The sequence below is a fragment of the Lithobates pipiens genome, unplaced genomic scaffold, assembly GCF_037356315.1.
Source record: "Lithobates pipiens isolate NorthernLeopardFrog02 unplaced genomic scaffold, aLitPip1_a1.2 Scaffold_23, whole genome shotgun sequence".
NCBI lineage: Eukaryota > Metazoa > Chordata > Amphibia > Anura > Ranidae > Lithobates > Lithobates pipiens.
Window position 1 is genome coordinate 277,236,160 of NW_027507785.1, and position 13,267 is coordinate 277,249,426.

Consider the following 13,267-nt stretch of genomic DNA (forward strand, 5'->3'; position numbering starts at 1 on the left):
AGCAATAAGTGAATTGAAAATACAAACCATGTAAAACATCAAGTGAAATACAGTGATCAAATACATACACAAAAGAAGTAGGTGAATAACACTAAATTAAAAAGTCCAATGAAATTGTGATGAAAAGGAAAGAGAAAGGCAAAGTATTTTTTAACACTTCTCCTTCCATGTAATTTCCATTCAACAAAATGTGAATAGAAATCAATTTCCCTAGATGCATGAATCCTAATACAAACTAAATCTAAACATTACTACTGCATACCCATTACTCATCTAATTCTTCAACTCCTGGTACAGGAGGAAGAATCAGTTCCTATACATATTTACACTACAGATTAGTCAATCATCAAAGAAGGATCAAAAGAAAAACAGAAAAAGCAAACAAAAAACAAATCTCTATTTCTCTTTCGGCTGCCTATCAACCATATTCTATCTCCAAATACACTCCATGTTTCCTGTCCTTCATGGTTCCGTTCAACCTATAAAATAATAAAATATTTACAAAAAAGGATGCACTCACTTTTGTGAGATACTGATATATATATATATATATATATATATATATATATATATATATATATATATATATATATAATATAGCAGGCTGATAGCCTCGGCATAAACTATGCTCAGTCGGACCGGTAAACAATATGGACCGATGTCGATACGTGATGATGTCACGAACAAGCCATGCCCAACATGTTTTGTTAGATTGACATCTTCGGTGGATAGGCTGAATGGCTTGCATCACGTAGGATCGTGTTATAAATCTTGGCTGCTATCAGATAGATTAATATATCGCTATTTAAAGGGGTGTTCCAGTGGGAAATTTTTTTTTTAAAGTCAGCAGCTAAAAAAAAAGTAGCTGCTGACTTTTAATAAGGACACTTACCTTTCCAAGGTGCCCAGCGATGTCGGCCGCCCGAGGCCGACCCGTCCCTTGGCTCTTGGGTCCCGGTGCCGCCATCCTCACTAAGGGAAACAGGCAGTGGAGCCTTGCGGCTTCACTGCCCATTTCCTACTGTGCATGCGTGAGTTGTGCGGCGCTTTGTGAATGGGACGTGCTGTGTTAGGAAACACACAGTTCCCAGAACACAGCACGCACCATTACCCAGAAGACAACGTTAGGAAGAAAGAAGACTGAAGAGCACCGCGGAGTAGGAAGAGGCAGATTAGGAAGACTGCCTAGCAACAGAGGTTTCTGGTAAGGTAAAAAAGAAATTTTAAATGTTTTTTTTAAATTTTGTTAAGAATATTAATGCTGTTTTTTGTTTTGTTTTGTTTTTTAGGGTGGACCTCCACTTTAATGGATGGCTCCACCTGGTGGTGATTAAAGCTTGCTATGGGGACACCCAAGCCGAGTCACAGCTCCCTGCATCCATTCAGACACGGAGTGTGGCCCGGCCCCATCCCCTTTCTCTCCTCATTGGCTCACTGACTTTGATTGACAGCAGCAGGAGCCAATGGCACCACGCTGCTGTCTCAGTCAATGAGGAGGGAAAGACAAACAAATCTTTCCTGCAACATCGCTGAATCTTGATGGATCTCATGTAAGCATTGGAGGCTGCTCTACACAGAAGGTTTTTTATCTTAATGCATAGAATGCATTACGATAAAAAAAAATTCTGCCTTTACAACCACTTGAATTTGCCTTGATAATTGGAAAAACATGCACCTATATTTATAAAAAAACCCTAATGTTTCAGAATGGGTTTCTCAAATAACTATCGCTCTATAAAAGGCCTATAAACAAGCCTGGAGGATATTCCTTATAACATTCTATTTTTCTATTTTACTTTATTTAATTTTATCTTATTTTTCAAGTTTTTAAGTTTTTTTTTCATTTTTTTTGTTCTAAGTTCTACAAAAAACAAGATTATATGTGCCTAATACTAAGTAACTGAATAAATGAATGAATGAATAATTTGTATAGCACTCAAAGCGAACTGAATCGCATCAAGGCGCTGTGAGGAGCTTTGTTACTGCATCATATGTATGTACATGTTGATTTTGTGTACGATTCAACTGAGAGGGAATATGTTTACCCTCTTATTTTAACTCAGTTACCCATTATTCTTGTCAATAAAAAGGTTTTGGTTAAAAAAAAAAAAAAAAACTATGGCTCTACAACAACCTATTAATTTCTTGTAAACCACTATAGCCTCTTACATTTTTTTTAATATCTGGCTAACTATTAGTAATAAAGCTGTTAATGTCCCATTCGACACTTAAACCAAACAGGACATACGCTTTCAGATTATAAATCCATCTGGTTCACAGACGTGGGCTCTCCCTCCTTACAAAGCGACCCCTTCAAACAATAGTAAAACTATTGATTATACAGTGATCATCACTGTATAAGCAATAACAGTGTAAAAAAAAGTCCATGATCAACCCACCCCCCCCCCCCCCCCCCATAGTGGAACTATTCTGATGACAGGATGTCCAAAAAAATAGTAATAGTAATAGTAGTAATAGGTAATAGTAAAACAAATACAACTGTTTAAAAATTGAATAAAACACTATTACATTTTTTTTTTTTTTACATACTGTCACCAGTCCTTGTCCCTGATCACAAAAGATGACAACTTTAAAAAAAACTCACCACACCTCTTACTAAATACTTCCGACTGTCTGCATTCCAAAAAGGGGCCATTTGGGGGGTATTTGTACTGTTCTAACATTTTAGGGCCTCAAGAAACGAAATAATATACACTGATTTGGGTTATTCTTACCAAGGAAATGTAGCAGAATACATTTTGGCCTAAATTTATGATGAAAGATTATTTTTTGGCAACATTTTATAACAGAACTAAGAAAAATGTTTAGTCAGTAATATCTTGTCAGTAATGGATAATGGAAACGAATCAGCTGCACAACCTGCACAGCTGAGGTTATTTATAGCAATGGGAAACATCCCTGCTTTGGCTGTGCTATGTGAATTGTTAATACAGCAGTGTTTTTCATTTATGTTTGTGTAAGGCCAAGCCAGTCATTTTTTTAACCCAGAATTTTGATGTGGTGACCTCAGCACAAGAGAGGGTGACTTTCCTGCCCGATGTGATGGGCATAGGATCGCAGATAACATTTTTGGCGGGGATAGACTTAGAACCTCTATTGGGTTTTTACTGCGTTCTGTGTTCCTACTGTAGGCAATTTACCCTCTCTGTTAGACTTAGACCCCTTTCACACCACACCGCTGATAGCGTCGGCGGTAAAACGCCGCTATTTTTAGCGGCGTTTTACCGCCGGATTTGCGGCGCATTTCGGCCGCTAGCGGGGCGCTTTTACCCCCCGCTAGTGGCCGCGAAAGGGTTAAAACCGCCGGCAATATGCCGCAATAGCTGCGTTTTGCCGGCGGCATTACAGCGCTGCCCCATTGATTTCAATAGGGAGCAGCGGTGGAGGAGCGGTAAACACACCGCTCCTTCACCGCTCCAAAGAAGCTGCTGGCAGGACTTTTTTCTGACGTCCTGCCAGCGCACCGCTGTAGTGTGAAAGCCCTCGGGGCTTTCACACTACACATAATGGTGCAGCTTCTTTAGGGCGGATTGCAGGCGCTATTTCTAACGATATAGCGCCTGCAAAACGCCCTGGTGTGAAAGGGGTGTTAGTGACCATTGCCCCTGGGTTAGAACATCCAGAATCATACAGTTGACACCATAACAGGGATAGAGGGGAATTCTTCCAATGAAGACATTTGATCTAGCAACAACTGTCTAACGGCCTATTCACATGCTAACATGTTATGTTTGTTGGTGCAATGGGGTGCCAACACATATGCATTGCAGTGCACTGCATTCCACAGTAACACACTACATGTTGTGGTGTTCTGCTTTAAGTTTTAAAGCGGTAGTAAACCACCACAACATGTAGTGTGTTACTGTGCAATGCAGTGCATTGCAATGCATATGTGTTGGCACCCCGTTGCACCAACACACATAACACATGTTACCGTGTGAAAAGGCCCTTAGACAGTTGTCGCTCATCCATGTCTTTATGGACGTTGCTTTGTGCACTGGTGTGCAGTCATGTAGGAACAGGAAGGGGCCATCCCCATACTGTTCCCACAAAGTTGGGAGCATGAAATTGTCCAAAATGTATTGGTATGCTGACACCTTAAGAATTGCCTTCACTGGAACCAAGACCAACCCCTAAAAAACAACCCCACACCATAATCCCCTCCACCAAATTATTTGAACCAGTGCACAAAGCAAGATCCATAAAGACATGGATGAGCGAGTTTGGGGTGGAGGAACTTGACTGGCCTGTACAGAGCCCTAACGTCAACCTGATAGAACTCCTTTGGGGTGAATTAGAGCTGACACTGCGAGCCAATCCTTCTTATCCAACATCAGTGCCTGACCTCACAAATGTGCTTCTGTAAGAATGGTCAAACACTGCCTGCATTTAAAAAAATATGCTTCATATTGTATTAATGATTACAGGTCTGCTTTAACCATTTCAATTTAAATAGAGCGCTTAGCATAAATAGCTTTTGAAAAGTAAGATTTTAATCAATATCTCAGTGAACACAAGAACAATTTCCAAAATTTTGACAAAACTGAATTTTATACAACATTTGTTTAGCTCATTACATGAAAGTAAGGTTACATAATGTAAATGACAAAATCTTCAGTTTTTCTCAAATTAGTTGATGCAAAAATGAATACACCGCACAACATTTGTAAATACAGCACCAAGTCTTCTAGTCATGGAATGAACAAGTTAGCGACATATTGCAACATCTATCTTTTTCCATTCTTCAAGAACAACCTCTTTTAGAGCCTGGATGCTGGATGGAGAGTGATGCTCAACTTGTCTCTTCAGAATTCCCCATAGGTGTTCCATTGGGTTCAGATCAGGAGACAGACTTGGCCACTGAATCACTTTCACCCGCTCTTCTTTAGAAATGCTACAGTGGCCTTGGATCATTGTCATGTTGGATAAGTGCACAACGACCAAGGGCATGGAGTGATGTAGCATCTTCTCTTTCAATATAGAGCAGTACATGTGTGAATTCATGAAATTAATTAAATGCAGCTCCCTGACATCAGCAGTACTCATGCAGCCCCACAGAAGGACACTGCCATCACCATGTTTCACTGTAGGCACCATGCCCTTTTCTTTGTACTCACCTCATACAGTTTTGAAGCCATCAGTTCCAAAAAACATTAATCTTGATCTCACAACTCCAGAATACAGAGTTCCAGTAGTCTTCTTCTTTTTTAGCACAGGCCCTGGCAAATTCTAGGCAGGCTTTTTTGTGCATGGACTTTAGGAGAGGCTTCCTTCGTGGACAACACTCATGCATGCCGTTCCTTTGCAGTGTACGCCGTATTGTATCACAGGAAACAGAGCTGATTATTCTGTGATTGGCCACAGCCAAAGTTGCTTGTCCTGGAGGCAACTTTAAGTTGAGTTGTAAGTTACGTAAAGTCGCGCTGAAGTCGCCTCCAAATCACCTTCAAAGTCACGCTGTAAGTCAGGTTGCCCGTGTGTGAACCGGCACCAAGACGGCTCTCATTTACTTCAATAGAATTTCTTAGGTGCAGCGACTTGGGGCGACTTGAGGTCTGACAAGCCGAATCCCAAGTCGCTGTAGTGTGAACCTGCACTAAGCTTTGCTGATCTTCTTGTAACCTTCACCTTTCTTGTGTAAATAAATTATTTTCTTTCTGAGGCCTTGTGACATTTTTCTGCCATGTGGAGTAATTGATGACAACATGAAATGGGAGGGGTTTTCTTTGTGAAGTAACGCCCTTTTATAATCAACTGTCTGCTGGACACCTGTTTAATGAATAATTAGACTCACCTGTAGTTAAATTCTTGTTATATAGGATTCCGTTGTCTAAAATGTAGCTTTGCTCCTAAGACTTTCATTGGGGTGTATTCATTTTGCAACATTGTTTTGAATGCATTTGTTAGGAAAAATACTTTTTTGTGTGTGCAAATTAATATATCTTGGTTGCAATCAATGGCCTGCATTTGTGCGAGTATTTTGTATTATAGTGTCTCATAGAAAATGTTGATTCTGAAAGGAAAGTACAGTGGAACCTTGGTTTACAAGTAGCGCGGTTAACAAGTGTTTTGAAAGATGAGCAACTTTTTTATTTTATTCTGACTCAGTTTGCCAGTGTTGTCTCGTAAAACTAGCAGAATTCAAGCTAATACGGTGTGCAGTACTGCATTTGGCCAGAGGTGCAGGGGCGCCGGGGACACCAAGAGCAGTTCGGACCCTTCGGAAATAGAATCACTCGGAAATACTCCGTTCCCAAGCCTTTCCGAGTTCAGCCGAGCTGTCCCCGAGTATTTCCGAGGCTCTCCGGCACCCCCCCCACCTCTGGTCACATGCGGTATTGCATGTAATATAAGTCAATGCAGAATGAATTATCTTCATTTCCATTGACTTCTATGGGGAAACGTGCTTTGATATGCGAGTGCTTTGGCTTACAAGCATTTTCCTGGAACGGATTATGCTCGTAATCCAAGGTTCCACTGTAAAGGTTTTCTGACAAATCTGTTGGGGTGTACTCATTTACTGTATGCTGAGCACTGTATAAAACATCAGTATAAAAACTTACAAATTAAAATAAAATTGCCCTGTTCTGATGTCTCATGTTGGGATGTACACAGATAGAGCTGCCATGTTATTAAACTATTTAGCCTGCTGCCACACCATTGCCAGGGAAATGCAATGCCCCCCCATGCCCCTGTGATTTAATGCAGGTAGGGTGAATGTGTAAATCCAGGGATACCCAATACACATCAGAACATCGAGGGTGGAGAGCAAAGTGAGATCAAGTTCCTATTCAGACAACAGATGAATTATTTATTCAATAGCAGCTCTGAGTCTTATCTGTAGTGTTCTGCGAGGACTGGATATATTACAGCACTAGCTTTCCAATATGCAGAATATTCATTGCAAGTTTATCTTCGTGATAATCGTGGTATGGAGAGTCCCCGTGATTCAGGCCCGGAAAGGTAAGCAGAGATTTCAAGTGGTTCTCTATGTCGGCTTCGGATGGAGGGAATCCTCTTAAATGTCTTTTTCCTTTCCAATAGCAGCTGTACTCTACTCTTTGAACATTTTAAATTGTCCGGCTGTAACCTGAAACTTTAGGTGGTTTCTTTAGCTTTTCTTGTTGATTTTTACCATACTAGGCCCCTGTGATGCACCAAGTATCAGAGCAGCCAGTCATTAAGTAGCTTGTATTGGTCCTGTACAATGTAGACATTGGCATTGAACAGTTGGATAATAGTTGAGATAATCTGCATGTTATATTATTTTAGAGGAGTTTTGCAGGCAAAGGAAAAAAAAAACAGGCAAGAGATTAGAGCTGGACTGTTGTGCTGGCTACTCTGGCTATTGCCAAAATGATTGGTGCAAAAAATAAAATAAAGTGGATTAACTTTAGTTAGTAATATATATTCTACTTCTATCTTAGAAATAAAATATTAAGGATGGGACCAAACTGAAAAAATTACATAAGGGGTATTTCTCAGGACAGAATTCTGAAACTTGCCATTGATAAATTCTATTTGAAACCCAACTGAAGTTTGAGAAACCTTAGCTATCCGAACTGTGGCTGAAGAGAACTATACTAGGTGCATGTTTTACTGCAATGCTCTTGAAAATACAGCCCTTGCATTAAGCCAAATCTTCAACCATAGACAACAGAGAGGAATGCTGTTCTCCGTGTGTAAGCAGTGATCTCTCCACCCCCTACTATGTCATAGTCACAATATGATGTGTCAGTGACCTGCTCTGCAATCAGTAGAGCTCATACGCCTGTTGTTTGTAAGGCGTCTAGATTTAGAAGGGACAATAACAAAGCAGCAGTATGTGATCTCCCTCCTGAAAGCATCTTCACAATGTTAGAGTGACAGCACTTTGCACTGCTGCAGTGCCTGATTGGCTACTTGTGCTGCCCGCTCTTCTCTCAGTCCAGCTTTGTGTGCTGGGGTTTTCAGGAGGCTGATATAAAGACATATATATATATATATATATATATATATATATATATAAAACCAAAAGTATTGGGACACCTGTCTTTACACGCACATGAACTTTAATTGCATTCCAGTTTGAGGCTTGATTCACACCTATGGCATTTTTAGTGATTTTTGCATTTTGCAGATTTGCACTACAGTCCCTTTAACATGGATTCCTATGGGACACATTCTGTAATGCAAATCTGCAAAATGCAAAAAGCACTAAAAATGCCATAGGTGTGAATCAAGCCTTAGTCTGTAGGGTTCAATATTGAGTTGGCCCACGCTTTGCAGCTATAACAGCTTCAACTCTTCTGGGAAGGCTGTTCACAAGGTTTAGGAGTGTGTCTATGGGAATGTTTGACCATTCTTCCAGAAGCGCATTTGTGAGGTCAGGCGCTGATGTTGGACGGGAAGGCCTGGCTTGCAGTCTCCACTTTAATTTATCCCAAAGATGTTCCATCAGGTTGAGGTCAGTCAGGCCAGTCAAGTTCTTCCTCCCCAAACTCACTTATCCATGTCTTTATGGACCTTGCTTTGTGCACTGGACCAAATCATTTGGTGGAGGGGGTATTATGGTGGGGGGTTATTTTTAAGGGGTTGGGCTTGGTCCCTTAGTTCTAGTTAAAGGAACTCTTAAGGCGTCAGCATACCAAGACATTTTGGACAATTTTATGCTCTCAACATTGTGGGAACAGTTTGGGGATGTCCCCTTCCTGTTCCAACATGACTGCGCACCAGTGCACAAAGCAAGGTCCATAAATGATGAGCGAGTTTGGGGGGGAGGAACTTAACTGTCCTGACCTCAACCTGATAAAACACCTTTGGGATGAATTAGAGCGAAGACGGTGAGCCAGGCCTCCTCCAGCATCAGTGCCTGACCTCACAAATGCGTTTTTGGAAACATGGTCAAACATTCCCATAGACACACTCCTAAACCTTGTGGACAGCCTTCCCAGAAGAGGTGAAGCTGTTATAGCTGCAAAGGGTGGACCAACTCAATATTGAACCCTACGGACTAAGACTGGGATGTTTTTAAAGTTCATGTGTGTGTAAAGGCAGGCTCCCCAATACTTTTGGCAATATAATGTATATACTGTATATATATATATATATATATATAGTGTATATAGTGTAATAGAATATGTGATTGCATTATTATTATTTCTTTTCTTTTGTATATGCACAGAATTCAGGTTCAAATTTACTAAAATGGCAGAAAGAATTCAAGCAGGCACCAATAGGTGCCTACATATACCTTTGGTTACCTTGAGTGCATGTATACCCTGCAATGCAAATAGCAATTTCAATTCCAAACTAGGACTTTTTCTACTGCTTCTCATGCTTGTCCATTAGGATCACTCATCACAGTGATAGATGAATAATGGGTTAAAGATTTAGGAGATGGTGAGCTTAAAGAGGTATTAAACCCAAAACTAACAATGTAATCATTGGATGTGGTGGCTGCATTGCTTTTACTTTTTTAGTCTTTTTTCCCCTCTGATTTTACCTGATGATCCGGCCAGTAACACTTTCTGCATTAGAGTTCTCACACTCTGAATGAAAAAGCACAGGGAGCACCTTTGGACAGCAGCATTGTTAGTTTGGGGGGGAAGACAGTGTTAGATGTACTAGCAGATTAAGATACACTAACAAATCAAAGCCAAACTCCAGCTAATACTTTATAAGCAGTAACAGAAACAGTCTTTTACTTTTAGGAAAAAAATGTTTTACATAAATGAATAAAAGTTGATCGTTGTGAGCACCCCTGCCAGCGTTGACTGGTTTGTCTCATCCCTATAACTGATACATCTGCAAGAGACCTTGTTCTTTTTCAAAAACAACAGACTTACTGGCTTGATCATCAGGTGAAATTAGAAGAAAGAAAGGCTAAAAAAGAAATCTAATGCAGCCATCACATCTAAAGCCCCGTACACACTATCAGATTGTCTGCTGAGTTTTTCCTTCAGATTTACCAAAACCATATAATATGAGGTCAAACCTTAGGAGTTTCAATGTGTATGCAATCAGGCAGGCCCTTCTACTACATGGTTTTGGTAAATCTGAAGGAAAAAATCAGCAGACAATCTGATAGTGGCTTAAGAAATCGTAAGCTACAATATAATAAATGTTTGCTTTTGGATTTGAAGTGGTTGTAAAGCCTCAAGATTTTTCACCCTAATGCGTTCTATGCATTAACCACTTCGGCCCCGGAAGGATTTACCCACTTACTGACCAGGCCATTTTTTGCGATACGGCACAGCTTTGATCTAACTGACAATTGTGTGGTCATGCGACGTTGTACACAAACAAAATTTATATCCTTTTTTTTCCACAAATAGAGATTTCTTTTGGTGGTATTTGATCACCTCTGCGGTTTTTATTTTTTGTGCTATAAAAAAAAAAAGCGACAGTTTTGAAAAAAAACAAACAAACAATATTTTTAACTTTTTGCTATAATAAATATTCCCCCAAACATTTGCTTAAAATGATTTACTATGTCAGTTTAGGTCAATATGTATTATTCTAAAAAAATTTGGGTAAAAAAAATCGCCATAAGCATATGTTGCTTGGTTTGTGCAAAAGTTATAGCGTCTACAAAATAGGGGATAGATTTATAGCATTTTTATTATTATTATTATTTTTTACTAGTAATGGCAGTGATCAGTGATTTTTAGCGGGACTGCAACATTGCAGCAGACAGATCAGACACTTTTGAAACTTTTTTGGGACCATTGACATTTATACAGCGATCATTGCTATAAAAATGCACTGATTACTGTGTAAATGTCACTGGCAGGGAAGGGGTTAACACCTGGGGGCGATCAAGGGGTTAAATGTGTTCCTTGGGAGGTGTTTCTACCTGTGGGGGAATGGGACTGACTGGAGGAGGAGAGAGATCGCTGTTCCTGATCACTAGGAACAGCTGATCTTTCTCTCCTCCCCTGTCAGAATGGGGATCTGTTTGTTTACATTGACAGATCCCTGCTCTGGCTCTCTGTGGAGCAATTTGCGAGTGGCCAGCGGACATTGCAGCTGCCGGCCACGAGCATTGGCTCAGACGTTGCGCCGCGGCCTCCCACAGCTCTTAAAGCATACATGTACCACGGTTTGCGCAGCCGTGCCAACCTGGCTAGTCGACATCTTAAGGTGAAAAACCTTCTGTGCTGCAGCTCCCCCCTAGTCCCCCCTTTTTCTTACCTGAGCCCAATCCACCGATGTGCATGAGCGCATCGGCGCTAGCCACTGACTCTATTGGACAGATTGATAGCAGCGGGAGCTGTCAATCAAATCCAATGACACGGGAATGGGGAGCGGGGCCGAGTCCTGCTGTCTGTCGATGGATGCAGAGAGACTTGCGCCTGCACAGGTGGAGAGGAGGGGCCTGGAGTGCCAGCGGGGGAACCCAGAAGAAGAGGATGGGGCAGGTAATTATAGGCACGTTTGTTATTTACTGTATTTATCGGCGTATAACACGCATTTTTTACCCCTTAAAATTAGGGGAAAATCACTGGTGCGTGTTATGCGCCGATCTCCCGCCGTTGTGAGCCTCTGAACGGATTTCAGTCGCCTTCGGCCCTTCTCTTCAGTTTTTTCGCCCACCTTCGGCCGTTCTCTTCAGTTTTCGCCCGCCTTTGGCCGTTCTCAGCAGCTTTCGACCGCTCTTGGCAGCTATTGGCTGCCTTCGGCTGTTCTCGGCAGCTATCTGCTGCCTTCGGCAGGCCGAAAGCTGCTGAGAATGGCGAAAAGCCGCGGAGAACTACTGAGCGCCGCCGAGATACACAGAACATCCGGCTCTGTATCTAGGCGGCGCCATTTTTAAAAGGCAAAGCTGCAAAAAAAAAAACCTGACAAGACTGCAAATGATGGACATGGCTGCAAATGACACTGACAAGGGTGCAACGATGGACAAGGCTGCAGATGGACACTGATAAGGCTGCATTGATGGGCATTTAAATGTAAGTTTGTTTCCCTTAAACTTCCCTCCTAAACTTTGGCTGTGTGTTATACGCCGATAAATACGGTAAATGTTTTTAAAAACAAAGGTTTACAACCACTTTAATACTGCTTTAAGCTTCAACTACATCCTTATCAACATTAATTGCTATTGTATTAAACTGTATTTGGAGATTTGAAGTTCTCTGCCAGAACGTTTATCAAAAGAACAAAAATAAGGGAACAAAGCCATGAATGGATGACTTAAAATGCCCTATTCTTCCACAGGTGTGAAGTGTGGGGGGGTGCTTTCCGCTCCTATAGGCCATATATTCAGCCCCAACTTCCCAAGAGTGTATCCACCTTACACGGAGTGCAGCTGGCTCATCGTTGTGTCGGAGGGATTTACCGTCCAGCTTACCTTTGATGAATTCAACTTAGAGTTCCATGACACATGTGAATATGACTACGTCAAGATTTACAATGGGGCCTCCAGGGATGAAGGGAATCTGTTGGGAACATTTTGTGGTTCCCAGTTGCCCCCAAATCTTACATCATCATGGCACGTGCTGTCGATTATTTTTCATTCAGACAAACACGTGGGAAGCACAGGATTCTCTGCCACCTACAGGAAAGGTGAGTCAACTATACATTGACCCTACATTTCTTCAAACATTTATCTGGATTCAAAAGACTGGGAAGCCCTACAAGTAGTTCAAGGCTATCCGCAGACATTACCCAGTGCTCTCCAGGCTTGGTCAGTTGTTATTTTAGAGGCCCATTTATACAGTTTAATGCACGCATTTTAGGGCACATCAGCCCAGGGACCCAGGTTCGCCATTGTTTTTGGTTTTAATGGTTCTGTTATTTTATGTGATTGATAGGAACATCTTATAACTTGTTAACCCATGTAAAACACATGAAATTGTTTATGTAAAGGTGTGAATTCAGAATTTCATACAATCATTTTCAAAAGTGTTAATTTACATCAGTGGTCTCCAAACTGCAGCCCTTTGCTCGCTTTTATCCAGACCTTGGGGCCTCATCCCCCCCCCCCCCACCACTGTCAGCAACAGTGGGGCATAGTTCCTTCTTCCCACTGACACCAATGATGGGGCACTATTCCTCCCACTGACATCAAAAATGGGGCACCATTCCTCACTGTGGTACCAATGATGGGACACTGTTTTTCTCACTAATACCAATGATGGGACACAATTCCTCCTACTGACACCAAAGATGGGGCACTATTCCTTCCACTGATACCAATGATGGGACACTATTCCTCCCATTGACACCAATGATGGGGAAGTATTCCTCCCACTGACACTAATAA

At 41.4% G+C, this 13,267-nt stretch overlaps 1 protein-coding gene across 1 annotated transcript in view; it reads left to right on the forward strand.

Annotated features, from left to right (window-relative positions):
• Positions 1-6,590: 6,590 nt before the first annotated feature.
• CDCP2 (CUB domain containing protein 2) overlaps positions 6,591-13,267 on the forward strand; it is a 45,864-nt gene continuing 39,187 nt past the window's right edge. Inside the window, exons 1-2 of the mRNA XM_077453283.1 lie at positions 6,591-6,984; positions 12,220-12,567. Of these exons, the coding sequence (XP_077309409.1) occupies positions 6,909-6,984; positions 12,220-12,567 (424 nt within the window). The 5' untranslated portion in view covers positions 6,591-6,908. The remainder of the gene's footprint in view (positions 6,985-12,219; positions 12,568-13,267) is intronic.